General features: G+C 37.9%; 2 protein-coding genes across 5 annotated transcripts in view; one reads left to right on the plus strand and one right to left on the minus strand.

The window, feature by feature from the left end:
* Positions 1-7,795: 7,795 nt before the first annotated feature.
* On the minus strand, positions 7,796-8,431 carry LOC105743393 (vegetative cell wall protein gp1-like). Its single transcript, XM_012516707.1, has one exon. The coding sequence runs from the start codon at positions 8,429-8,431 to the stop codon at positions 7,796-7,798; it is 636 nt and encodes a 211-aa protein (XP_012372161.1).
* Akap11 (A-kinase anchoring protein 11) overlaps positions 7,996-24,904 on the plus strand; it is a 59,434-nt gene continuing 42,525 nt past the window's right edge. For 3 of the 4 annotated variants that reach the window (XM_004640262.2, XM_023700130.1, XM_023700131.1), the window contains exons 1-2: positions 7,996-8,077; positions 21,477-21,586. In XM_004640262.2, coding sequence (XP_004640319.1) covers positions 21,527-21,586 — 60 coding nt within the window. In that variant the 5' untranslated portion in view covers positions 7,996-8,077; positions 21,477-21,526. Of the gene's footprint in view, positions 8,078-8,320; positions 8,360-21,476; positions 21,587-24,904 lie in introns of those variants that run through there. The other variant, XM_023700128.1, reaches the window with a different exon arrangement.

The raw sequence follows: 24,904 nt of genomic DNA on the forward strand, positions 1-24,904 counted from the left end.
AAGTCGCTGTTGTAGAGAGAGGATGGACCATGTAGCTGGAAATGAGCAGAAGTTGATGGTGATATGGAAAAGTAATGATCAAAAAACAAAGTAACAGACACCTGCTTAGGCAGAGCACAGTGGTCAGGCTTCCATGTCTACCCAGGCAGTCCCTTGGGCATGCTGAGAGGGCAACTGAGACTAGGCGTGGTGACACAAGCCTGTAATCTCAGCACTTGGGAGGCTAAAAATAGGAGAATCACTACGAGTCCAATCTGTATGCTGAGACCCTGTACTAAATAAAAAAGAAAGAAAGAAAGAAAAAGCAAAAAGAAAAGAAACGGTAGCAGACAAATCAGCAGACTTGGACTGAAGACATTATTTCACCTAGAGCTCAATTGAGAATTCTTACAACCACATAAAGAGCAAAATGAGCAAGACTTGTTTTTGGAATATTTTAAGAAGTCATTTAAAAAAATGTATCTAGAATGAAGTATGCTGATATATACCTGTAATCCCAGAAGTTTAGGAGGAAGAGAGGAGGATCAGGAATTCTAGTTCTGCCAGCTTAGCAAGACCCCATCTCTAACTAACTAAATAACTAAATAACCAAGAATAGTTAAGCTCAGATGCAACTTGTAAACATAATACATTAACCTCCTTCCTATAGAAGATGTCATTTCCTCAAGCCATACAGAAAAAATACTGTGATATTTTATCAGAACTTATTTTAATATAGCTCTTACTTTCATCAGGAGTTTATATTGACGTTTCAGAATAGCTACTGACCATGTCAAAGGAAGAGAGAAAATTATAGGCCATCTTACTGTTAAACAAGAGCTATACAGTAATCTTGTTACACCCATTATACTGCTATTAGGTTACCCCTTGAAGATAAAAAGATCTCTGTAAGAATCTTACTACACCAATTGATAAGGATAAAAACATGTAAATCAAATGTGAGATAAGGCCACACTAAAAAAGAAAGAATTTTAAATTTGTTTAGAGATAAGTGCAGAGTATCAATCACTACATAAGATATTAAGATCTTATAAGTGGATGCTAAGAAGTGTATCTTTAAAATAAACTGTATAGATGCCAAGAAATAATTGGAGAGCCACTGTTTATAAAGATATCCATTTCATTTTAGTTTTAGTTAGTATTTTTTTTCCTTTTATATGTGATCTGAAATCTGTTTCTCCCTCTGGAAGAAAAGGAAAAATGTAAGGCACTTCTTGTATGATAGCCTTCCAACTTCAGTTTATGATATTCCTCTGAGTCTTCCATTCATTAGATTAAATATTCCAACAGGTTAAATTTCTCATGGGATATATTCCTTGCTCACTTTATGTCTGGCCGTAATTCTTAATAGATTCAGGTAGAGACTTCCTAGCTCGGGTAGAGAAGGGCCAGTGCATCTTTTGTTCTAAGCACAGTAGCATTCATGAAGACTGAAGTTTACTCTTTTTTGGCAGCCACATCCTTTGGTTGAAAGAGGCTACACTAAACATGAAGTGATGTAGGCCAATGAATCAACAAAGCAGAGATGGTGAGTTATTTTCATATTCATGAAGACTGGCAAGGAGGAATCCTACTCTGTCCTCAAAGGTTCTGATTTTACAAATTCCACTGTGGCAAAAGAGACAGGTCTGTTCAAGATGTCCTAAGGAATCAAAACCACAGATTAAAACTAGTGTGGGACAGACTATATATCTGGAGTATACAGTGATCTAATGGCTTAAAATTCCAAACACAATGGAGATTTTTCTGAAGTCTAGGCTCAGAAGCATTCAAGGTATCATAAAAGTTCTGCTATGCTTCAAAATTTTTACCAGTGTTCAAATGACTTTCTGCACCAGAAGTATACATAAAATATTTGTTTTCCATATGCATGAGTATTACTTAATTATCTAATCACATAAGAATATTTATGTTGAACTTCACTTAACTAAAGAAAAAGACAATGTTATCAGCAAGTTAATAGTTTCATTTTATTTTATTTTTATTTTTATTTTGCGGAACTGGGGATTGAACTCAAGACCTTGCACTTGCCAGGGAAGAGTTAATTCCACTGAGCCATCTCCCTGGCCCCAATAGTTTCATTTTAAAAGTGAAGTAACCAAGCATTAGGAAAGATAGAGGCAGCAACAACTTTTTCTAGGATTTTTTTTACGTTTTTATAAAGTTATGACAATATTCAAAAGATTGTCCTTGACCTTTAAGTGCATCATCCAAAGTTATCTAATATCTTTTTTAAAGTAGTCATGTGTGCCATTGACTCATGAAGAGCAAGTCTGTCTCACCTTTTCCAAAAGACATTTCCAAAAAGCTGAGTATAAAATTTTGGTGTTTTTAAAAAAAATTTTGCTTTACAAATTAAATTATTTTGCTATTTATCTATACTAAATGCTTTTGAAATGCTTGGGAGCATGAATGCTTCATTGAATTAGTAATGTGTGCAACAAGGTTTTTAAAATTTTTTTTTACTTTTTTTGTAAAAAGCTTTTTATAAGACTTTGTATGTGTACTTCTGTTTTATAATTAACTACAGTATATACCAGCCATTTAAAAATCATCAGAGCTTATGGGAAAAAAAAAATCATCAGAGCGATGATATTTAAAGAATGCCTTTTAAAAATAATTGAATTTAGGCGTGATTATTTAGTTTTTGTATTTCACCCCCCCTACACACACAGACACACACAGACACACAGACACACACACACACACACACACACACACACACACACAGGCAAACTCATGACCTTGCTCTTGTCAGGCAGGCACTGTGCCTCTGAGCGATATCCTTGACCCTGTTTTTGAATTTCAGATAATCATATATTTCATTTTCTCAAAAGAAGATACATCAGTATTTTACATATTGGAAGTTAAATTAATAATAAGCTATGACTATGAGGATTTAAATCAGAAGTCATTATATTTGAGTACGATATATAAATGTTATTACATTTAGATTTATTTTGCAGTTCAGGTCTTTAGTTTGGAATGGCCCTATGAAATTATCATCAACAATATTTACTAATCACTGTAGTCCTGAATTTACAATTTAATGAGCACTTTTTATATATTAAAATATTACTTGGTATCATGTTATAATAGTGCAGATCTGCTTCTACCGTTCAAGAGGCTCATTACAAAAGAATTAGGTTTATAAGTTATAAACTTTATAATAGCCTGTGATGTAATATATATCCTTTTTTTTTTTTTCCGGAACCAGGGATTGAACTCAGACCCTTGCACTTGCTAGGGAAGCTCTTATTCTACTGAGCCATCTCCCCTGCCCCCATATATATACTTTTAAAACAAAGGCATGAAAACTGAGGAGTTAGCTCAGTACGGGCACTTGGCTAGCAGGTGAAAGGCTAAGGGTCTGTACCATTGCAAAACTACATAGCCAAAAACAAACCACCACCAGCTACTACAACAACAGCAAAGCATGAGGAAGATCCTTCATCTCTTAACTTTAAAAACAATTTTCATATGTTAAATGACTGCTATAAGTTCCATGTTTTTCCACTTTCGCAATGTTTACATTGGTTTATTATGAAATAATACATGTACAGCAACTACCAAAAGAGATGGTCTGCCTCATTATTTTTCCCTGTACTTTTCACTGTTCTACATCAGTATAGAATCAGTGTGTTAATTATAGCCATTAAAAAATCCAAAACCCTGAGCAATGTGGACAAGAGGAAACTGACATCTCTCTTTCACAAATGAACTGCCAGCTGTGGCCATCACTCAGGCAGGAAACATCACTCAGGGAGGAATTCAACAAGTGGGCCAAAGGGAGACTCAAGTGTTCAAACAGGAAGCACCATGGAATCTGCTTTTGGCTGCAGAGGCCACTAGTGTAAAGTTCCAGAGATCCGGGGGTAGACAGAACCAGTTCATTTTAATCTGAATCATGACATTTAGTGCCCAATGAGATCTACAACCCATTGATCAACCTACTGGGTGATAATTTCTTTCGTAAGCCTGTAACTCAAATGTTTTGGCTCCATTAGACTATGCCTAAAAATAAAAGTAACATTTCCGTTCAATTATGTAATTATGGAAATTACAGTGGAGAAAACACCAAACTAATTTCTAGAAATCAGCCACTAACATGTTCCCAGGGGAAATCTGAGGGACTTCCAGGGGTGCTCTCTTGAGTACTCTTAGACGTTATCCCATGCTCTCTAAATTAGCATATTGCTGTTTTGGCTTCTCTGTATGCCCCTGGTCTCCTCTCTTCTGTGAGGAGCACAGACACAGGGCATCTGTCTTTTGTTGTACCACTGAAAACATGAGAACAGGCTTTGCTCTTGGCTCCTTTTAGCACAGCTTAGATTTGGCTTGTACCATTTATCAGCACTTTACTACAGATTCCCAGCAAGAAAAGAGAAACAGGACACTGATAGGCAAGAGCTGGAGTGGTGCTGTGCGCCTTTAATTCCAGCTAGTCAGGAGGCTGAGGCAGGAGAATTGCAGATTCAAAGCTAGCCTGGGCAATTTACGAAGACTGTCTCAGAATGACTTTTAAAAAATATTCAAGGAAGACACTCCTTCTTCACTCATAGCCTCCCTTCTCTGCTTTCTATGAGTACTTATTGCATGCCTACTGTGAGCTAGGTACTGGTAAGAAAAAAAGGCTTGATCACTGCTCATGAATGATATATACAAGTGGAAGAGACAGGTATCAACCAAATAATCACACAAATAAAAATAATTATAAATTGGGGGACAGCTTGCTTGGACCCCCTTTCTATCCCTTTCTCAGACAGAAGCTTTCTTTCCCCCAGTAAATATATTCTGCTCTTAAAAAAATTATAAATTGATTTATGCTTTGGAGAGAAAGTAGAGCATACTGGATAAAGAGACACTTACTTAGTTCTGGAAGTAAGGACCAGAGTTCCTGGAAAGATGACAGGGGAGCCGAAAGCCAAAGCATTAATGGGGATTCAGAGGCTCAGGGGGATGGACAGAGACAGACAGTGGTGAAGGACAAAGTGTAAAAAAAAAGAGCAACAGCCCACAAAATGTGTACGTGAATGTTCAAGGCAGCGTTATTCACAATAGCCAAAAAGTAGAAATATTCCAAATGTCTATCAACAGATAAAATGATCAATAAAATATGCTATATGCATAGAATACAATCATTCCAATGGCAATAAAATGAGGTGCTGAAACAAGCTATAACATGGGCCCTGTAAACATCATGTAAATGAAGAGAAACACCAAAGAGCATATGTTTACTCCATTTTTGTGCGATATTAAATGTCCAGAATAGGCAAATTTATAGAGACATAAAGTTGGCTGGAGATAAGGTAAAGAATTGACTGATAATGGGTAGAACTTTTTTTTAGAAAAGATGAAACTGTTCTAAAAATTAATTTTGATGATGGTTGTACACCCCTGTAAATATTTTTTAAACACAGTGAATTGTCTGCAAATGAATTATACTACAATAAAACCTTACTTTTTAGTTTTTAAATGTGTTTGGTACAGGGTGTCACTATGCAGCCCGGACTCCTAGTGATCCTCCTGTTTTCAGCCTTCCCAGTGCTGGGATTACAGGAGTGTGCAGCTATACTGGATCTCTCTGTGGCTGGCTCATTGCCTGGGGGCGCAGCCTGCATGACATGTGGTGCCAGAGATTGAACCTCAGTTCCTGCACTTGTCTAAGCAGACGCTTAGTTCGCTGAGCTGTCTCACTGGTCCATAAAACTGTTAATATAATTTTAACTGTTAAAAGTAATTTTAAGCAGAATCCCAGAACTAGAGACACTGTAGAACTGGGTCTCAATCTTAAATTTTTCTCACTTCATATTTACTGTACTTGAAGTAACTATAGCTAGCTCAAGAAACTACAATCCTTTCTTTTAGGGTGAGCTGAGATTTATGGTTCTATTAGTACATGTAAGAACGGTAGAGTTGAGCCCACTGTTCATCTGAATTAGCAATACCAAGCAGCTGTTTCAGTTAATCATAATGAGAGCTGTGAACATTTTTTTTAAAAGTGCTCAATTAGTATTTTTTGACAGTCTTGTTAAAATGTCTTTCCCTTTGTCACACTTATTATTTTAAAAGTAATCTTATTTCTTGACACCTTGCTTTAACATTAAGCTTAAATTTTATTTTCTATCTGGTTCTTAAATTTTAGGAACATGCGAATCATTATTTATTAGATACTACATAGGTTCAAAATAGCTTCAGAGAAAAGGAATATGAGGTTGAGCAGGTGGCGATGCTTCCGTTTCTATACTCTGGGAAGGTCAGTGTTTCTTAGGAAAGTATTCTTGGTATCTGTATTAATCAGTTTCATAGTTCCTCCGCTGGCGTGTGTCCAATGTCATTTGGCTTGTGCTGTGGATACTGTTAGGCTTTCATAAAGGTTCGTTTCATGTCCCCTGCCAGCTTCCGTCCTACTGCTGTGTGCATGCCAAAGTGTAATTCAAGCTTAACTACCCTGAATGTGGGCTAAATTGCCTTGTTTTATGTATGAGGAAGTGGAGACTCAGGGATGATCCGAACCTTGATTTGGTTGTGTTGCTAGTCAATGAGAACGCTTCAAGTTGAAAGTCAAGTCTCCTGATTTGAGTTTTAGTGAAATTCCCTCTTCATTTTCCAGCCTTCAGCTTCAAGTTTTTTTCAAATCTTATACTAAAGGAATAAATCTCTAAAGAAAAAAAATCATTCTTATTCCTTTTTGTCTTAGAACTGCTTTTATAAGAGATATCCACTCATCTGTGTAGTGTAAATGGAGGAAAGTAATCAAAGGTGAGCCCTTTCTTTCTCAAATAACAAAGTCCCCATTTACTTCTCCTATTACATAGCAGAATTTACGTTTTTAACAAAAGTCATCCAACAATACTAGGGCTCTGACAATGGATCAGGGTCATTGGTTGATTAAGTGTTTCATTATTCTTTCTCAACTGTAATACAAATCATCTAAGCTGTTTTGGCCTTTTAAAATCGAGTTTCTGTTGGGCCAATCTTTTAAAACAAAGTTACTTATTACAATTTATTTTCATATGACTTAGCAATGACAAATTTCTTTTTTTCTCTATAATTCTCTAGAGTCTAAACCACAGTATGTTTTCACTGCCCAATTGACAGCCTGTATTAGTTCATTAAGTATGTACAAGTACAACAAAAATTTGTTGAAGTGAACTTAATTCATAGAGGATATACCTAAAATTGTCTTTCTTATCTGTCGGATATTTCCACCTTGAGCAACGGGTACCCTACAAGTTAACTGGAAGTAATCTACTAGCTTAGTAATAGGATGAGCTTGTTTAGGATGAGAATCGTGGCCTGACTCTCAAGGGCCGAATCGGGCTGATGGCCTGATGCGCAGGGAGTGGTCATCTCCAGAGATGCTGAGAAGGGGCGGAGCCATCCCAAGGATGGACCCTACATGGGCGGCCAGATCCACCCGGGATGCAGCTGTGGCAAACAGCGCCGGGCTTCAGAGAAACGCAAAGGTAGCCTTGTAGCAGGAGAGCCTCACTGGCTGCAGACGGTAAGCCTAGGAGTTCGAAGGGAAGCAGCAAAGGCCTTATATTAAACCTGCGGAGGAAGCTGAGGCCCAGGAAGGGGGGGGGGTGCCAATGTTTCCAAGGCAACGGACCAGGAAGCGCGCAAGACGTCCGCCGCAGGTTCGTAGGTCAGCTTCGAGTTTTGAGCTCCCACTGCTGAGCAGGTTCTGACCAATGGAGAGGCCCCCTCAGTGTCATGGGACCTGCACGTTGTCTTGGGACACGTGGGAAGGCTTTTTTTCCAGTCCCCTCTTTCCCTTCTAAGAACCCGCCTACTTTTGCGCGGGCTGGACCAGGGAGTTGTTCTCGCGAGAGTTGTGCGTGCTCTCACGAGAGTGAGTGGGAGGCGTGGGGAGCAGCAGCACTGCGGGCCGGCGCTGCGGCGGAAGCGGACGGGGTGGGCAGGGCGGGGGCGGGCCGCAGGGCCGGGAGGGGCAGGGCCGGGTGGTGCGGGAGGGGGCGTCCGCTTGCTCGCACCTCTCGCGCCTCTGGTCGTTGCGGGCGAGTGGCGAGTCAGTGACATGCGTGTGAGCTTCAGAGGCTGCGGCCGCCAGGTGAGCGGAGCGAGCGGCCCCTCGGCGCTTGGCGGGGTTGTGGGGCTGCGATGGATGTCGCGGCGGGCTCGGCAGCCCCGCCACCCTGCCAGCCGCGCAGCCTGTTCGGGCTTCGGCCGCCCGGGGTGGGCGGGGGCAGGAGGATGCGCCGGGGAGGAAGCCCGAGGCGCCGGGGCCGGAGGAGAGGGCGTCCTGGGGTCTGGAGAACCGCGGCGGAACTCTTCCCCTCGGCGTGACAGACGGCGTTTCCGCCTCCGCGGTGGTCTTCGGACCCGGCCCTCGGTGCGTGATGGTGGCTGCGCTTGTTTGTGGCAGCAGTGGGCTCGAGAAGCCCGTGCAGGAAGAGGAAGACATTGCACTTTGTCCCCAGACTGCATCTTTCACTTGTCAGAACCTCTGAGCCCAGGGACCAACCGCTTCTCAAATCTTGTGACAGAAATCGAAGGTGTCAAGTGGCCCTTTAGGATATTGATACTTGCTTTTACTGTGACATTCTTTGCTAGGCCGTTAATGGCCTAAACGCAGGGGCCAGTTAGTATTCCAAATGGATTGGGAATAGCTCTGTTATCTCAGGCATGTAAACTGCTGTATGAAAAAAAGTGTAGGTGTAATTGAAGCAGTAAAAAAGGAAAGGCAAATGACACTGACAGTGAAATATAAATCATCACAGTGGTGTGAGTGTTCAGTTATTTTCCTCTGCTTTCTGTCTCTACAACCGTATTCACTGTAGATGTTTTAACGTAAGACATTCAGGCATTTTGTGGTGAGGAATATTGCTGAGATACATAGCTTTAGTGTATAGTGGAGTAAATAATTGCAGTTCCATTCTTAGTTTTGTAATTATTCAGTCACTTTTATGTATGCTTACATTTTCACAAGCTTCTTCCCATGTTATATGGAGTGTTACTTTAATACTGGATTTATGTGAAAAAATACACAACAAATTTAGGGTATTGGGAGAAAATGCAGTACTTCATCATGCATGGATCATTTGTTTTAATGCCTTGTGTTTTATTTTAGAGTAAATGACAGTCCAGCATATGGCGTAAATGACAGTCCAGCATATGGCGTAATTGGTGACCCTTAAAATGATTGGTGACCTTTAAACACATTTATTAATATTTTTCAAGTAGTTTTGGTTATCCATACATTTTTATGTTCCCTCAGGCAAAACTGTGACCCAAGGGTTGGCAATGACTATCACAGTTATTTGTTGCTGTAACAATAACTTACGAGATATCAAAGATTATAAGGGAATCAGGGAAGAAGTAGGTTCCCAAGCTGATCTAGTGATTACTTTCCCACAAAACTGCATTATTTGATAAGATTAATAAAGACTTTCAGTGTACTCCTGGGCCAGTGATATTTCTCTGAAGAAATTGAATATTGAAGATACTGATGGTATTGAAAATACAGGAGAATCACAGTAAAAAATTGTTTAGCTTGTCCAGCCACTGAGCTTCCAGAGTAAGTCAGGAAGTTGAGGGAGTCCTTCTTCTCCTTCAGGGACTGAAAAAGGAAGAAGTGAAAAACAAAAAACAAAAAAAACCTTTTTAAAAAAATTCCTGGAACTTACTGCCTGGAAAAGAAACTCAGACTAGTTCAGATGGTATGGTAAAGGTCATTTTAAGGGAGATTTCCAGTTACAAATAGGGGTGTTATGTCCATATATGAAGAAAAATATGAAAAGCTTAGCAGATGTCTTTTTGTGAATAGGCAAAGGAGACTAGAAGTTTCCTCCCATTTTGTTATTCAGACTCATTTTCAGAGATAGAGAAACACAATTTGTGGCTGGTTCTTAATAACCTTTTGGCAAGGGTTTCAGATTGCTAGGCCAAAGGCATTTATTTGTTATAATTTGAAAAGTAATTGAAATAACTTTGGCTAGGGTAATTAATAATTACTTGGGTAAATGATTTTTTTTTTTTTTTTTGTCATATGGCCTGCATTTAGTAATAAAGTTAACCTGTACAGACTGAGAGGTGGGACAGGTTAGGAAAAGATTCAAGTTTAGCTTGAGTTTTTAAGTTAAGGATATTTGAACTGGTCATATGGCAAAGGAAAGGAAAATGCTTTATCAGTTTAAAACCAGGCCGTTCAGTGCTTGCTTCAGCAGCACATATACTATGAACAGGCAGTTTAGATGCAAATGTCTTTATTTTTATGTTTGTTCTTTTATATAAATGTTCACTAAATATATTTCTTGAGTTAAAGGGATTTGAAATGTGTAGAGACTGGACATGATAAAAGGAGAGCAATTAACATTATGTTTAGCCAGGAAATGTTTCATATGGGGAGAAAAATGATGTAGTGGCCTAGAACAAAGCCTGTTGTTACTTGAGTGAAAGTGAGGCAAGGCAAAGAGTTGGAGTTTTGTAGTCAGAGTAGTCAAATATTCATAGGTCTCCTTTTCTTCCTCCTTGAAATGAAAGTTTAAAAGCCTGCCTAAAAAAGTTAGTGTGAGGCACCTAGTAGCTGCAGCTCATTGTTTTTTCTTTGACCTCCCTTAATGGCTTGGGAATTATTTGGGTGCCAGAAACAAAAAACCATTTGAATTAGTTTATTTAAAAAGGCATTTGTCATAAGGTTGAAACACTGCCTTTAAAGTCCATTGTGTGATCTCTGTTCATTGCTCTGGAAACCAGAAACTCTTTAGCCAGTTAATTTTCTGATTTTTCTCTGGGAACACGTGGTCTTAGTTCTCTGCTAACTGTGCATATTGCGGTTCTTATTGTCCTTTAAGAAGGCCTTGGTTTCTGCTTCACTTTGGTTTGCTTGAGCACCAGTACCCACCTCATTTTGACTTTGCATCAAGTATCTGCAAATCTCAGTTCTAAATTTATATGACAAAACCTGATTGGCCAACTTTTTACTTGGAGTGGGTAGAGGGTTTTTTTTTTTTTTTTTTCTTTCTTTTGCAGAACCAGGTATTGAACTGAGGCCCTTGTGCTTGCCAGGGAAGCGCTTACTCCACTGAGCCATCTCCCTGCCGCCCCCTCCCCCCCAGTTTGTTTTTGGTGAGGTAAGATAAGGAGCCTCTAGGGAGAAGACTTAACATGTATCTCAGTTTATAGGGTTTCACTTCTGAGACTACTATAAGATGTTCTTTAAGAAAAGGAGTGTGAAGGAGGAGGAAATGAGGGGGTACCTTTGTTGTACTTTAAACATTTTGTAGTCTGAGTTCTTCAAAATTAGTACTACATTGAATTTACTCTCTGCTTGGTAGTGATTTAAGTGGATCCATTGGTCTCTTTCAGGACAGATTCTCCTAGATGTGTGAGTTTGGGCAAATTAGTTGTATGATTCATGCCTTAGCTTCCATGTGTGCAAAATGAGTATAATAATAATAACAACTTTGTTGTGAGAATTAGGAATTCACATATGTAAAGCAGTTAACAGGGCCTACCTGGCACATGGCATTGCAATGAAAGGAGTATGGCCTTGATATTATTGAGTAGGCCTCAAGTGTGAGGTCCTGTGAGCGGGACTCTTGAAGTGATTGGAATTGATTACTTTTCCATCTCTACCTTGAGAAAGGTAGAAGTGTAGTGCTAACTACTTATTTGAGACTGTTTCTTGACTTCAGTAACATTAAAGTCTTCTAGATTCTGGCACCTTCTTTGCAGACTGCATTAAATAAATTAGATTTTTTCCATTTTTTGTTCTTTCCTAATTAATCCCTGGGATCAACTTTTGGGCTTTGTATATGTAGATGATTCTTAGAGTAGTAATTTAAGTTCTGACCCTAGTGCAGTGAAACTTGTTGAAAGCTTAAAAAATAGGGCAAACACAAACACCTCCCCTCAGATGTAGGATCAGGTGCAGGGTGAACCTTTCTGGGTGTTGTAGTGTGACAGAATACACCCATCTTTCAGCTGCTTATGGGCAAAGATCAGCCTTTGCTGGTCAGGGGCAATGCCCTCCTTATCTTGGATGTTGGCCTTGACATTCTCAGTGGTGTCACTGGGCTGCACTTCGAGAGTGATGGTCTTGCCAATCCTCACACTTTTCAAAATACCTTATATGTACAATTACTTAATAGGTTTTGTGTAGGTATATAAGTATTTCCAAGCACTGGACTGTCTGTAAAACACTTCTGTTCACACATTCCTGCTACAGGCTCAGTAGAATAGAAGTATATTTGCAAGGGTATCATAAATGGACATGGAGCTACAGAGAATGTGAACATTTTTTTGGTCAGAAATGGTCATATATATGGGTTATGTATTAAGATCAAGAATTTAAGTTTTAGACAGCATATTTACCTTGAAAGCACAATCTTAGGGTTTTGATTTTGTGTGTATGTGTATGTTTGAATTGTGTTTATTGTTGTACAGTGAGTATTTGATTTAGCAACCTTTTATGTTTAGTGTTTATCAATTAGGTCTATGTTGATATTTTAAATATCAGTGGTTGATTGGGCTGTAAGGTGGTTTTACAATGAGTCCCAACCTGGAATGTAATTGAAAGAATAACCTCTGTAATGGATGTTTGAGAAAACAAATGTGGCAAGATAAATAATCCTTGTATTAATTTTTAAAAAGTCATTATGTAGGTGGCCCAGTTTTTTTGTTTGTTTGTTTTGTTTTGTTTTGTTTGTTTTGCGGAACCGGAGATTGAACTCAGATCCCTGCATTTGCCAGTCAAACACTTATCCGACTGAGCCATCTCCCCGGCCCCCCAGTTTTTTTTAATGATGTCTTCCATCTAATACCTCTTTGAATTTCACTTTTTTTTTTTTTTTTTTGAGGAGCCGAGGATTGAACTCATGAATTTCACATTCTTGGTGAGATGTCCCTTCATTTAGCAGCTTTTTAGTTCAATAAATAATAGTGGTTTGTTGTGGGTATGGTGTTTAAGGAATACAGAAATGAATAAGCCATTGGCCTTAGAATGTATACTCTTGAGAGCAGGGACTTTTCACTATTGTGTTGGAATAAAAAAAATTAGACAATTGTTGAATGTTTAATCTTAATATTTACAGTCTAATGTAGGGCATAGACTTCTATACATTTAACTGTTATGTAAGTAACTGTAGTATAACATGGTAAAATAAGGCAGTGACAGTTGTTTGTTAATTTTTTTTTTTTTTTTGATGGTTTTGTTTCCCAAAGGACATTTAGCAGTATTTAGAGTTTTGGTTCGTATAGCTAGGTGAGCATTGCTGGCATCTAGTGGGTTGAGACCAAGAATGCTGAAAAATGTTCTACCTATTTAGCATTGACACCCGCCCAATAACAAAGAATGACATTTTGGGTCAGTAATGCTGAGCTTGAGAAACACTAAAGATAACAGCAAAATGTTTATTGTGCATTCAGGAATGAGGTTTTCAGAAAAAGTAAGAGGGCAGAAATTATACAGGAGCAAGTAAGTATCTTAATTGATAGTGGAATATTTAAATCTTAATATAATTGATTAATGTTTTAAATGGCAAAACAGGGCCGATCAAATAGCTCAGCGGATTAAAGCACCTGCTTGGGCGCAGGGACCAGGGGTTGGATCCCTGGGCCTGCCATGCCGGCCCCGCCCCTGGGGTGCACTGAGCTGGCAGTTGAGACTGGGTGTGGTGGCGCACCTGTAGTAATCCCAGGGAGACTGTGAACAGGTGTATCACTACGAGTCTGATCTAGTAGTGAGACCCTGAACACCCTGTAGATCCATCCCTAAAATACAAATAAATAAATAGCAAAACAGCAATAACTGAAAGCTGTGGTATTTTTAGATTTTTTGAAGTTGATAGCAGTTTAACTCAAGAAAGGAGCCAGTATTTGAATTCCTGCTTTGTCAGGTGCTGTTTTTACATGCTATTGCATTGCAGTTCTTACAATAATCCTATGAAGGTGAGCTTTGCCTTCCTATTCTGTAAAAGGGAGGGTAACATCACTTTTGTTCCACTTTTCTTTATCAGGCATTATTTCATTTTTATAGTGGTTGCTTTAACTTACCAGTCTTTGTGTGATAACCATTTCATGTATAGTGTAGGAATCTTTTGATAGTGTTTTACTTCCTGCACAGCACTTTTGTGACATTTTGTCATAAATTTACTTATGTGTCTGTTGTAAACTCCTTTATATATTGTTGGTATTTTAAAGTTTTTTATAAAGAGATCAAAAAATGAGAAAGTAACTTTTATATTACCATTGAATTTATCATTTTAGATTTCCTTTGCCTTCGGGAGAACTAGATTTCCATCTATTATTGTTTTTCTTTGAAGAATTTATCTTCACAGTTATTCTAATGATGATCAGCTGGTGATGAATACTCAGCTCTTATTCTGAATAAATTAATTTTGCCTTAATTGTTGAAAGTTATTTTTGTTAGAGAATAGATATGTGGGTTGACAGGTTTTTTGTTTTTCCTTTTTTCTTCCCTTTTTGATGCTTTAAAGCTGTGCTTCCATTGTCTTGTTTTCTGGCTTGCTTAGGTAGGAAATGTGTTGTCCTTTGTTTTGTATATATAATCTGCACATTTTTTTCTTTTTCTTTTATAACTCCTTTCTAAAAGTTTGGTGATGCTGTGCCTTGAGTGAAGGGTTCTTTATTCTTTTTTAGTGTTAAAGAGGTTTCCTGGATCTGTGATACTATTTCTTATATGAAATTCAGTAAATTCTGTACAATTTTTGTCTGAAATTGCATATATTTTTTCTGTTTTCTCCTTCCTACTTCTTGGACCTCCAATTACCCACCTCCCCCTTAAAAAAAAAAAAAAAAAAAGTTACGCAAATCACCAATGATTTGAGTTCAAGATATTTTTGGGGGGAGGTACTGGGGATCGAATTCAGGACCTATTGCTTGCCAGGCAGGCACTTAAAGTCACTGAGCTATCTCCCAGCCCCAAGATTTTTTCTATTAGGAACCTAAATGGTTTTATTTTGGATAGCTTTCAGTATGCTATCTATAAATTCACTTAATTTTATTCTTCTATGTTTAATCTGCTATTAACTGTATCCCTTTTGTTTTCATTTTAGAAATATTTTGTTTTCATTTCTATAAGTTCAAGTTTTATTTTGGATAGCTTTTAGTATGCTAGATAACTTAATTTTATTCTTCTATGTTTAATCTGCTATTAACTGTATCCCTTTTGTTTTCATTTTAGAAATATTTTGTTTTCATTTCTATAAGTTCAATTTTGGTTTCTTTTTTGTTTCCCTCATCATGTTTTCTTGATTATGGAACACATTTATACTAGTTTTACAGCCTTTTCTATTTATGTCCTCTTGCATCATTTCTGGTTCTGTATTTATTGACTTTTCTGCATGTGGGTCATATTTTTCTCCTCTTTAGCATACCTCATAATTTTTTAGTGTATGTCAGCCACTGAATCTTAATCTCTGTTGAATCTTGAATCTCTTGCCTGCTTGACCTATAATTCTCAAGTGTTCTATTTAGTTGCAGTAAACAGATTATTTGGAGTTTGGATTGTTTTAAGGGTGTTAGGTTCAGTGTGGCATAGTTTGGTCTTTAAGATAATTTTTTTTCAGCAAGTGTTTGAATGCCTACTATTTTAGAACACAAATATGTAAAAAATGTATTTGCCTGTAAGGAATTCACAAGAGGAAAGTATGCAAACAATTGTACCAAAGGATTAAAGGACATACCATTTGGGAACCATAAAAGAAGTGGTTAGCAATTGGGCCGGAAGGGTAGAGGGAGGGAGGAGTCAAGCCTTCCTTAAAGAGAGAGGTCCTAGAATTTATGCATGAAAAGTAGTTAGCTGATAGAAGGGAAAGGGTGGATTTGAGACAAGTTTAGAACATGACAGAGTAGGACTCAGTAGTTCACTAGTTGTGATTGTAGAGATTGAGGGAGAGGCCAGTTTCCATTTGGCTTTCTCTTTGGAGTTGGGTTATTGGCCCTTACTGAGACAACGAATTCAGGGGAAGATTGTTTAGGGAGAAAGTTTCATTTGTATTTGAACATACTAATTTTGAAGTACCTGGGCTTGTCTTAGTCCATTTATTGGTTGGTGTAACAAAATATAGTACCAGAGATTAGGTGGTGAACCTTTGGTGTGCTATTGTGCTTTTCTTCTAAGAAAAAAAGTTTGTTATACTGTATGAGTTGTTTTTTTCTGAACTACAATCTCAGTATTTGGTTTAATTGCAGTGTTGGTACTTTCTAAAAAATAATTGGGTTTTGGGTTGTGGTTTGAACACTCAGTCTCTAAAAGGCTGTCTATCATTGGACTAGATACCTTATGCAGAAAAGAGATTTATCTCACAGTTTTAGAAGCCAGAAGCCTAAGATTGGGCAGGCCTATTTGCTGAACCTCAGGTGAGGACTTTCTACATATATCACAGTATAGTGGATGACATCATGGGAAGATTGTATGCATGAGAGGGAGCAATCACTGGGTGGGACAGGAAACCAGAGTATGGGAGGAACAGGCACACTTTATAAAACCTGTCCTTGGAGTACTAATTTAGTTCTGAGTGCCAGGACTACGCAGGACATTATGAATCTATTCATGAGGGTAGTGCTGCAGGGCTAATTACCTCCCTCTAGGCTTCAGTGCTGAAGTCCCACTGCCTCCTAACACTGCTGTACTGGTGACCAAACCTCAACCTGTGAACCAGGGATGATATTATCCCTAGCAGGATACTTAGTCAGAGGTGTTCAATAGGAAATTGTATATAAGACGCTGAAACTCAAGTACACAGGTGTACTGAAAATATAAATTAGGAAGTAACTATTTGCATAGTTAAAAGCAAGGGTAGAAGTAAATTATCTTTGGAAAACTAAATGGAATGAAAACCAAAGAGTAGGATGAAGGTAGAGAGGTAGTGTTTGAATTAACAAATTAGGAAGTAGTTGAGGGAAGGAAACTAATATAATGATTAGAGAAATAGTGTTTCTTTTTTTTTTTTTTTGGCGGAACCGGGGATTGAACTCAGATCCTGGCATTTGCCCATCAAGCACTTATCCTACTGAGCCATCTCCCAGGCCCCTGAGAAATAGTGTTTCTTAATCAGACATTACATACAGTTCTTAAAAATCTGGATGCCCAGCTTCTATGTAGACCTGATTATACAGTTCTGCAAACTTACTTTTTCACACCAGTATGTATTACTTGAACTCATTCTTTCCAACAGCTGGGTAATAATGAAGATAATGTATTAAGAATTTGAATTAATGACTTTCTGTGTCTTTGTTGAGCTCCAGCAGCTCACACAGGAGTTTGCTGTGTTCGTCTGTACTGCCTTGTTTCTCATCTGCTTTTGTTTTCCCCAAGTCTAGGTTCACTTCATCTCTTTTATCCAAACACCTGCTTAGAATTCATTTTTGTTTACCCAGACTAGGGCATAGAACAAATAAACTTTAAGTGAAAAGTTTATTGTACTACAAAGGTATTTTTTGGGAAACAGTATAGTTTTGTTTTTCTTGAGCTATCTAAAGCATCTTTTCTTATTTTCTATAAGGAAGTGCTGTGTCCATCATTTTTTATACTCTGGGCCCTGTCTGATTGTGTCATTCCAAAGATGATTCTTTGCTTTGTCTTACCAGAAGTATGCCACATCATCTCATACTGGATTCACTTTTAGGTGAATATTTTCTGGTAGACATTCTTTGTGAGACAGTATTTTACCTTAAGCACAAAGTGGTAGACTGTGGCTTTTCTTCCATGATTAAAGCACAATACAAACATGGGACTAATCTTTCATCCCTATTAAATAGTGATAGGAATTCCGAGGTACTATTAGATAATATGTTTTAGGGAGACATGATTTGTCTGTATTTTTTTCTTTCTGCATTTTTTCTTTTGTGTTTGTTTATAAGCATTTTATAGTTCCCATATTGGATTCTCTATCATAACCTTGAAAACTGGGTAAAGAAAACTGGGGTCCCTTGTTTTGGCAGGGTGGTTCACAGCACTCAGCTACTCCCCCAGCACATCCTACCTTAGGATAGCTCATCTAGATAGTTTTATGCTTTGAGGTAGTGTTTACCTTTAGAATTAAAATCAGAATGACTTTAGTCAGCAGTTGCAAAGATAATTATTATTTCCTGTCTCTTTTCCACTAACCCCCACTTGAGGGAGGGTTGGGAATCAACACTATAAAGGTGTTATGTGTGCCATCCTTCTGTCGTTCAGTGTTGTTTTTCCCATGTGCCAGTTTCCTCACTGGGAATGAGGTAACAGCTGTTTAATCACTCTTGCTTCCAGCATTAGATTGTTTTTATTTCTGTTATGAAGTGTGATAAATAGCTTCTCAGACTTTGATATACTAGAGAGGTGTGCTTAAGGGCACCCCAGTACCATAGCTAGTAAATTTAGATTTTAGTATCAGCTCTGCCATTTTATTATGTGGGTTTGAATTTGCTTAACTTTCCATGCCTCAGTTTTTCTAATTAGAATCCTGGAGAATACAGTATGATGTTAAATGTCTCAGCCAGCACTTATTCCTTATATGCTCTAATTTAGAACCTTAGATGTTTCAGGATCAAGTTTTGTTTCGACAGATTCCCAAAGATACACTTGGTGGGCCAAAGGGTAGGAAGATATTCAGAGTTTTGACATATATTAAGAATTGCTGGGGCTGGGGAGATGGCTCAGTAGGATAAGTGCTTGACTGGCAAACGCAAGGATCTGAGTTCAATCCCCGGTTCCGCCAAAAAAAAAAAAAAAAAAAAAAAAAAAGAAACGAGAAAAAGAATTGTCTTGGCAAGCCCAAGGTCCTGAGTTCAGTCCCAACCCCCCATGCCCTGTGGGCCCTGGAACCCTGGGTGCTCTCTCTCAGCCAACCTGGGAACCTGGTGTGGTGGTGCAGGCCTATAATCCCAGCACTCGGGTAGTTGCAGCAGGAGGATTGCTGGGAGTTCGAGACCAGCCTTTGGACTACAAAAATGAGTACAAGGCCAACCCAAACTGTATAGTGGGACCCTGTCTCAAAAAAATGCCTTCTAGAAAGGCAGTGCCACTTTACTTGGGAGCTGATTTTGAGAGTGTTTGGTTTTCTGCAACCTTAATTTTGGCCTCTGTATTTTATATTTTTTGTGATATTTTGAGCAAGTCCATTGCCTCTGAAGTTTACTGGTAGCTTCAGAATGCTGTGAAAAAACAAGAGTAAATTGGCTTGGGACAAGTAAAAGGATTATTCCCTTGGTTTATCCACATAAACCTTTATGTTTAAACCTTATTTTGCTTATTTTGTTTCTCTCGATCATTTTGGTCCATATGTAGGTACTTAAATTTTTCTTTTGCTCATGTTTTATAATTTACAACATGCCTTCCAGCAGCTGGGGAGATAGCTCAGTGGTCCAAGCACCTGCCTGGCAAGCACAAGGACCTGAGTTAGATCCTCGGTACTGCATGCCAATGCTGGCCCCCCAAATCAGGAGGATCACTACGAATCGCAACTGCATAGCTAGGCTCTGTAACAAATACATAAAAATTTAAATAAAAGTGCTTTCCATAGTTATTTTCCACTTGGTTCTCACAATAAACCTGTCCAGTAATTAGGGCAATATGAAACAGATTCAGAAACATTGTGATTATCCAGAGGAAACAAAACTTGTAAGAGGTAGAACAAGGATGTGAGTGGTCTATGGAAAGATTCTTGCTAATATTCTGCAGGTCCTTTCATGGTACTGCTTCAGCTTTAGTAAATAAACTTTTATTGTTACATGAGATCAATAGGACTTGACTTCAGTTCAGAACATAGTAACGTCATAACTTTTTTTCCAAATATTAAAATCTAAAAATGTCTAGAGGAGTAGGGTACATATATGAAGTACACACATACACTTTTATCCCTTTAGTGAAAGAATGTAAGAGTAGAACTTCACTAAAATTTATTTTTTGAAATTCTGAAGGGGGGCTGGATTGAATTGTTTGCATATAAATCTCTTCATAGTGTAAATTCATATTAACCAAATGTCTTAGAAACTTGAAACAGGCAATCCTTGATAAGGCCAGCTTAATTTACTAAAGATACTTGAAACTAAGTTTCTTAAATTTTTATGGATTTAGATTTTTTTGTTATTTCAAATTAGGCCCTCACTGTTTTTTCTTTAAGAAAACTTTTTCTCTGGAATTCTTCAAATCCAAGAGAACTATTACTACCTTATGGCATAGATCATGAGTAGGTCTTACGTGGATGGATAATGTCCTGTTGTCAAAAATAGATACTGAGTGATTAATGTCCAGATTTGATGTAAGTTCTCAAAGGTTTTAACTAAACTATTATTAAAAAGTTAGGACTTTTAGAATTTTTCCTGAGGAATACGTATGTATAGTTAAATACTATTAATCGTTAAACCTCAATGTGCTCTCTAGTCCATGGGTGCCCTTAAACTTCTATATAAGGAATTTGTTTTTATTCATCTAATTTTACATGTAAAGATTTTATATTATCATGAGACTCACAACCTTCTGTTCAACAAATGTCTGTAGTGGGCTGGGGAGTTAGCTCGGCAGTCTAAGTACCCTCTGGGCAAGTACAAGGACCCAAGTTTGATCCCTGGTACTGCATGTTGTGTTGGCCCCGAAATTGGGCATAGTCGTGCACTCCTGTAATCCCAGTGCTGGGGAGGCTGAGGATCACTACAAGTGTGAGCTGCATAGCAAGTCCCTGTGTCAAATAAATAAAAAATAAAATTACAAAGTAAAACAAATGTCTGTAGCACTTATTGTTACTGTGGAAATAAGAACAAAGACTTTGTAAATAATTCCTACTAAATATTTTCTTATGTAGGCTTCACGATTAAAGAATGTATGGTGATGGGCCTGGCGAGAGCTCAGTGGACTGAAATGCCTGCTTAAGCAAGTTTAGGCAAGCGCAGGGACTTGGTTCGATCCCTGGCACCACATGCCGTGTGAGCCCCCAGGGCAGGCTGAGCCAGCCACAGAGTCTAGGCATAGTGGCACACACCGGTAATTCCAGCACTGGGGAGGCTGAAAACAGGAGGTTCACTATGAGTCCTGCCTGCATAGTGAGGCCCTGTAACAACCAAATATATTAAAAAGTAAAATAAAGTAAAAAAAAAAATGTGGTGAGGTTGTACAGAAAAAGGTAAAGTACCTTATAATTTTGAACTTAAAATTAGATTATTATAATTATTTTATATTTTATTAAGGTACCAGTACATTTGTATTTTTCAAAAACATGTTGGATTGATAATGTTTTGAAATCAATTTTTTTCTTTGTTTTTTTGAAGAGGGTTTTTTTTTTTTTTTTTTTTCTTTTGGCTGGCCCAGGATGCCTTCAGCGCAGGTCTGGTAAGGCTTGAAGATCTGGGGATCGAACCACAGCATCCTGATTGCTTTGTTTAAGCTGTCACTTAAACAACTGAGCTAATGGGCAGGACCCCCTCATTTTTTTAAAAAAAATGGCTGAGTTTAAAGAAACTGCTTAGCAAAATACCTGCCTGAAATACTGAGACTTACATGTTTTCTTTAGGTGTTTTGTGCATCTGTTCTTCAGTGATTGCAGTCAAAACTAATATAATTATGGCAACTTTCCAGCCTTTCAAAAATAGTCGTGTGAAGCCGAGAGCATCTGTCAGAAAAGTAAGTTCACTATATTAGGTTCTGTTTTATGGAAGTTTTGATGTAATTGTTGATCATTTAATTAAAACTCATGTTGCTATGACATTTAGTTTTAAATGAGTCTTTATCATATGCCTTGAGCTTTACTCTAATGGTTTGTAAGAAATACCATACTACATTTATTCATTTAGCAAATACAAATTTGAGTGCCACTTAAGCCCTGTGCTAGATGTTGGGTAATGAGTAAGAAAATGAAATACAGTTAGTAATCCTTTCTTCTTTCTAATCTAAGGAAGAACCTCTTATTTCACCTCTAAAACAAGTTGGAGCTGAGCATGGTAGTGCTGAAGCAGGAGAATCCCAAGTTGATAGGCATGGTGGGCAAGTTAGCAACTTGTCAAGACCCTGTCTCAGAACAAAATATAAAAGGATCTGGGTATGCAGCTCATGGCCCCAATATGCCCCAGTAAAAACAAAATAAAATCCTAATATAATGTGCTTAATCTTCTCTTTCTTGACATTTTGTGTTTTGTAATAACTTTGGGCATTATGTGAAGGAGAGAAGAACAGGGACTGAAGGATGGTAGACTTCATTTATCCTTTTTCTGGCCTCATCTTCTTGCACTGGATATTGTTGACCAGCCCCTGCCTGTTAAGGCAGTCTGAATTTCATTATGGTTTTTTTCTTGCTTTTTTTGTCTGATGATAGCTGTCTTATGTATTATGATAATATTTATAAGGGAGAAGATAATTCATATAAAGTGTATAGGAAAGAGCCAGTGTCCTTTAGTTACCAATTTTTAGATTAATTACTTGGAATTATAGTTACCTTTAATGATGGCAAGTGAATTTATTTCCCTTTATTCGTATTGCTTTTTAAAATGAAATGTCTATTACTGTGTCATTAAAGATGTATCTTCTTTTTAAAATTTAACAATCATTCATTCATTTACTTGGACTCATAGTAATCCTCCTTTCTGAGCCTCCCCAGCATTGGGATTACTGGTATGCACCACTATGCCCGGTTTCAGTGACTGGCATGGCTTGCCAAGGGTTCTGGGGCCAGCATGGCATGTGGTTCTGGGGTTCAAACCCGGATCCTTGTGCTTGCCATGCAGGTGCTTAGACTGCTGAGCTATCTCCTCAGCCTTTGTATTGCTTTGAAGTCACAGATTTTGTTTTTGTTTTTGTTTTTTTTTCCCATTTGTACTAAGGATTAAACCAAGGGCTTTATGCATATGATGTAAGCTTTTGAGTACCAAGTTTCATCCCAGCTCTTTTTAAAATTTTAATTTGAGACAAGGTCTTACTCAGTTGGCCAGGCTAGCCTCTAACTTGAAATCCTCCTGCCTTAGCCTCCCAAATACCTGGTATTACAGATGTGTGCCAGCTATGTTTTTATAATTTTATATTATATGTACAGTCATTTATTTATAGTGATTCATTCATTCATCCATCTGTCCATCCATTTGTTTACTTATTTATTTAAAATTGGTCAAATTGTCTCCAAATTATTGATGTGGAATTCCCTGATTGCTTTCAGGTTTTGCCCTTTTGGTACAGAAGGACAAAATTTGACCTCCTTTCCCTTCATCAGACCTGTAATGGGCCATTTTTTCAAAGAAGCCTGAAAAGTATTTAGCTACAAGACCTAAGTACTAGGAATGCTCTGTGCTATACAGTATCATGAATTTATGTTGATAGCTCAAGTTCATATTTCACGTTTTATGTATTTTCTGTTTTGATGATGTTTGATAAATTGGCATGAAAACCTTTATTCATTAATCAAAGCAAATTATTTAAGTATTGACATTTTCAGGACCATGGAATGCTTAGGGTAAAACCCCAGTTGTACAGCAAGTAGCTCATATTTTTTATTTAGACTTAGCCTTTATTTAAAAAAATGTTTTATCATTCCTTTTTTGTACCTATGTCTGTATATACATAGCCACATATACACTTTGCTTTTGCAGTTTTATGAGAGCAGTCCTGTACATATTTTTTAATATGTCAGCACCATTACCTTACCTTAGAAAATAATTAATTGAATAATGTCATTTTTTTTTTCTTATCTGCTGATCTAATCCTATGTTTTACAAATTAGGATTTTTACACAAACACATTAAATAAAGTTTGCAGGGAAAAACATCAGCAAGAGAATCCACACACAAGGTTTGTACCAGAGCTCAACACTGGACCATTCTTACTGCTGCTACTTTACCATGTACATGCTCTTCAGACAGCAGCCAGGCTCTCCAGAACCTTGAATTATATTGCACTCATCTGCTAAATGAAATCCCTCCAGTGGCTCTACATCTTGTTTACTAACAGCCAAAAGTTCTTACAGTGGCCTGCGAGGCCCTACGTGATCAGTGTACACCACGATTCAGCCTCAATCTGTATCATGCGCTTTTTCTTCAACCTTATCTCTTTTTCTCCTCATTCACTGAACTCCATTCTATTAACCTTTCTTTAAAAGGCCTTATAGGGCCTGGGGAGATGGCTCAGTAGAGTAAGCGCTTCCCTGGCAAGCGCAAGGGTCTGAGTTCAGTCCCCGGTTCCGCAAAAAAAAAAGGCCTCATGTACCATCTCCTACCTTGGGACCTTTGCTGTTGTCTCTGCCTAGAACATTCTCCCATATTCCCACAAGACTTGGTCACTTAGTTCTTTTAGGTCTCTGTGGAAATGCCACCTTCCTGAGGATGTCTTCTCTGATCATCTTCTATAAAATAAAAACAGGCTTACTCTTTTTTTTTCCCCCCATGGCACTTACTGCACTGACACATTTATGTATTACTTGTCTCACCCAGTTCCAACTAAGCTCTTCAAGAGCTTGGGCTGTTTTTATATACTGCTCAGTCTATGTCATTAGAGACAGTGGCATGGAAATAAGCACTTAAATTTGGTCAAATTGTGTTTTCATGGCTTGTAAAACTTTTCTTGTGCCTATGAGAAAAAGGTAAAACAGTGACTTAAGACTCCTAAAAATGTGTATTTTCACAATTCTCATGGATTTAGAAGAGACTCCCCAACAAGTAGTTTACTTTAGTTCTATAGTTCACTCTAGTTCTTTTAGTTCTTTAGTTCATTCCAGTCTAGTAGGATTTGAGATAAAGAGGTGGAGAATACAGTCAATACAAATTATTCTACTCTACTCAAGGACTTCACTGTCTACACAAAATTTCTTCCTTCTCCACTTCACAAGTTTCCCTTTCAAAAATGTCAGGAACCACTAGAAAAAAGACTAACTCTCAGCCTTGGAATGAGCCTATATTAAATCTCTTTAAGTTGTAGATAAAAACAACAATGGAGTCAAACATAGGCACACCTATAGTCTCA

Source organism: Octodon degus, unplaced genomic scaffold, assembly GCF_000260255.1.
Source record: "Octodon degus isolate 3935 unplaced genomic scaffold, OctDeg1.0 scaffold00122, whole genome shotgun sequence".
NCBI lineage: Eukaryota > Metazoa > Chordata > Mammalia > Rodentia > Octodontidae > Octodon > Octodon degus.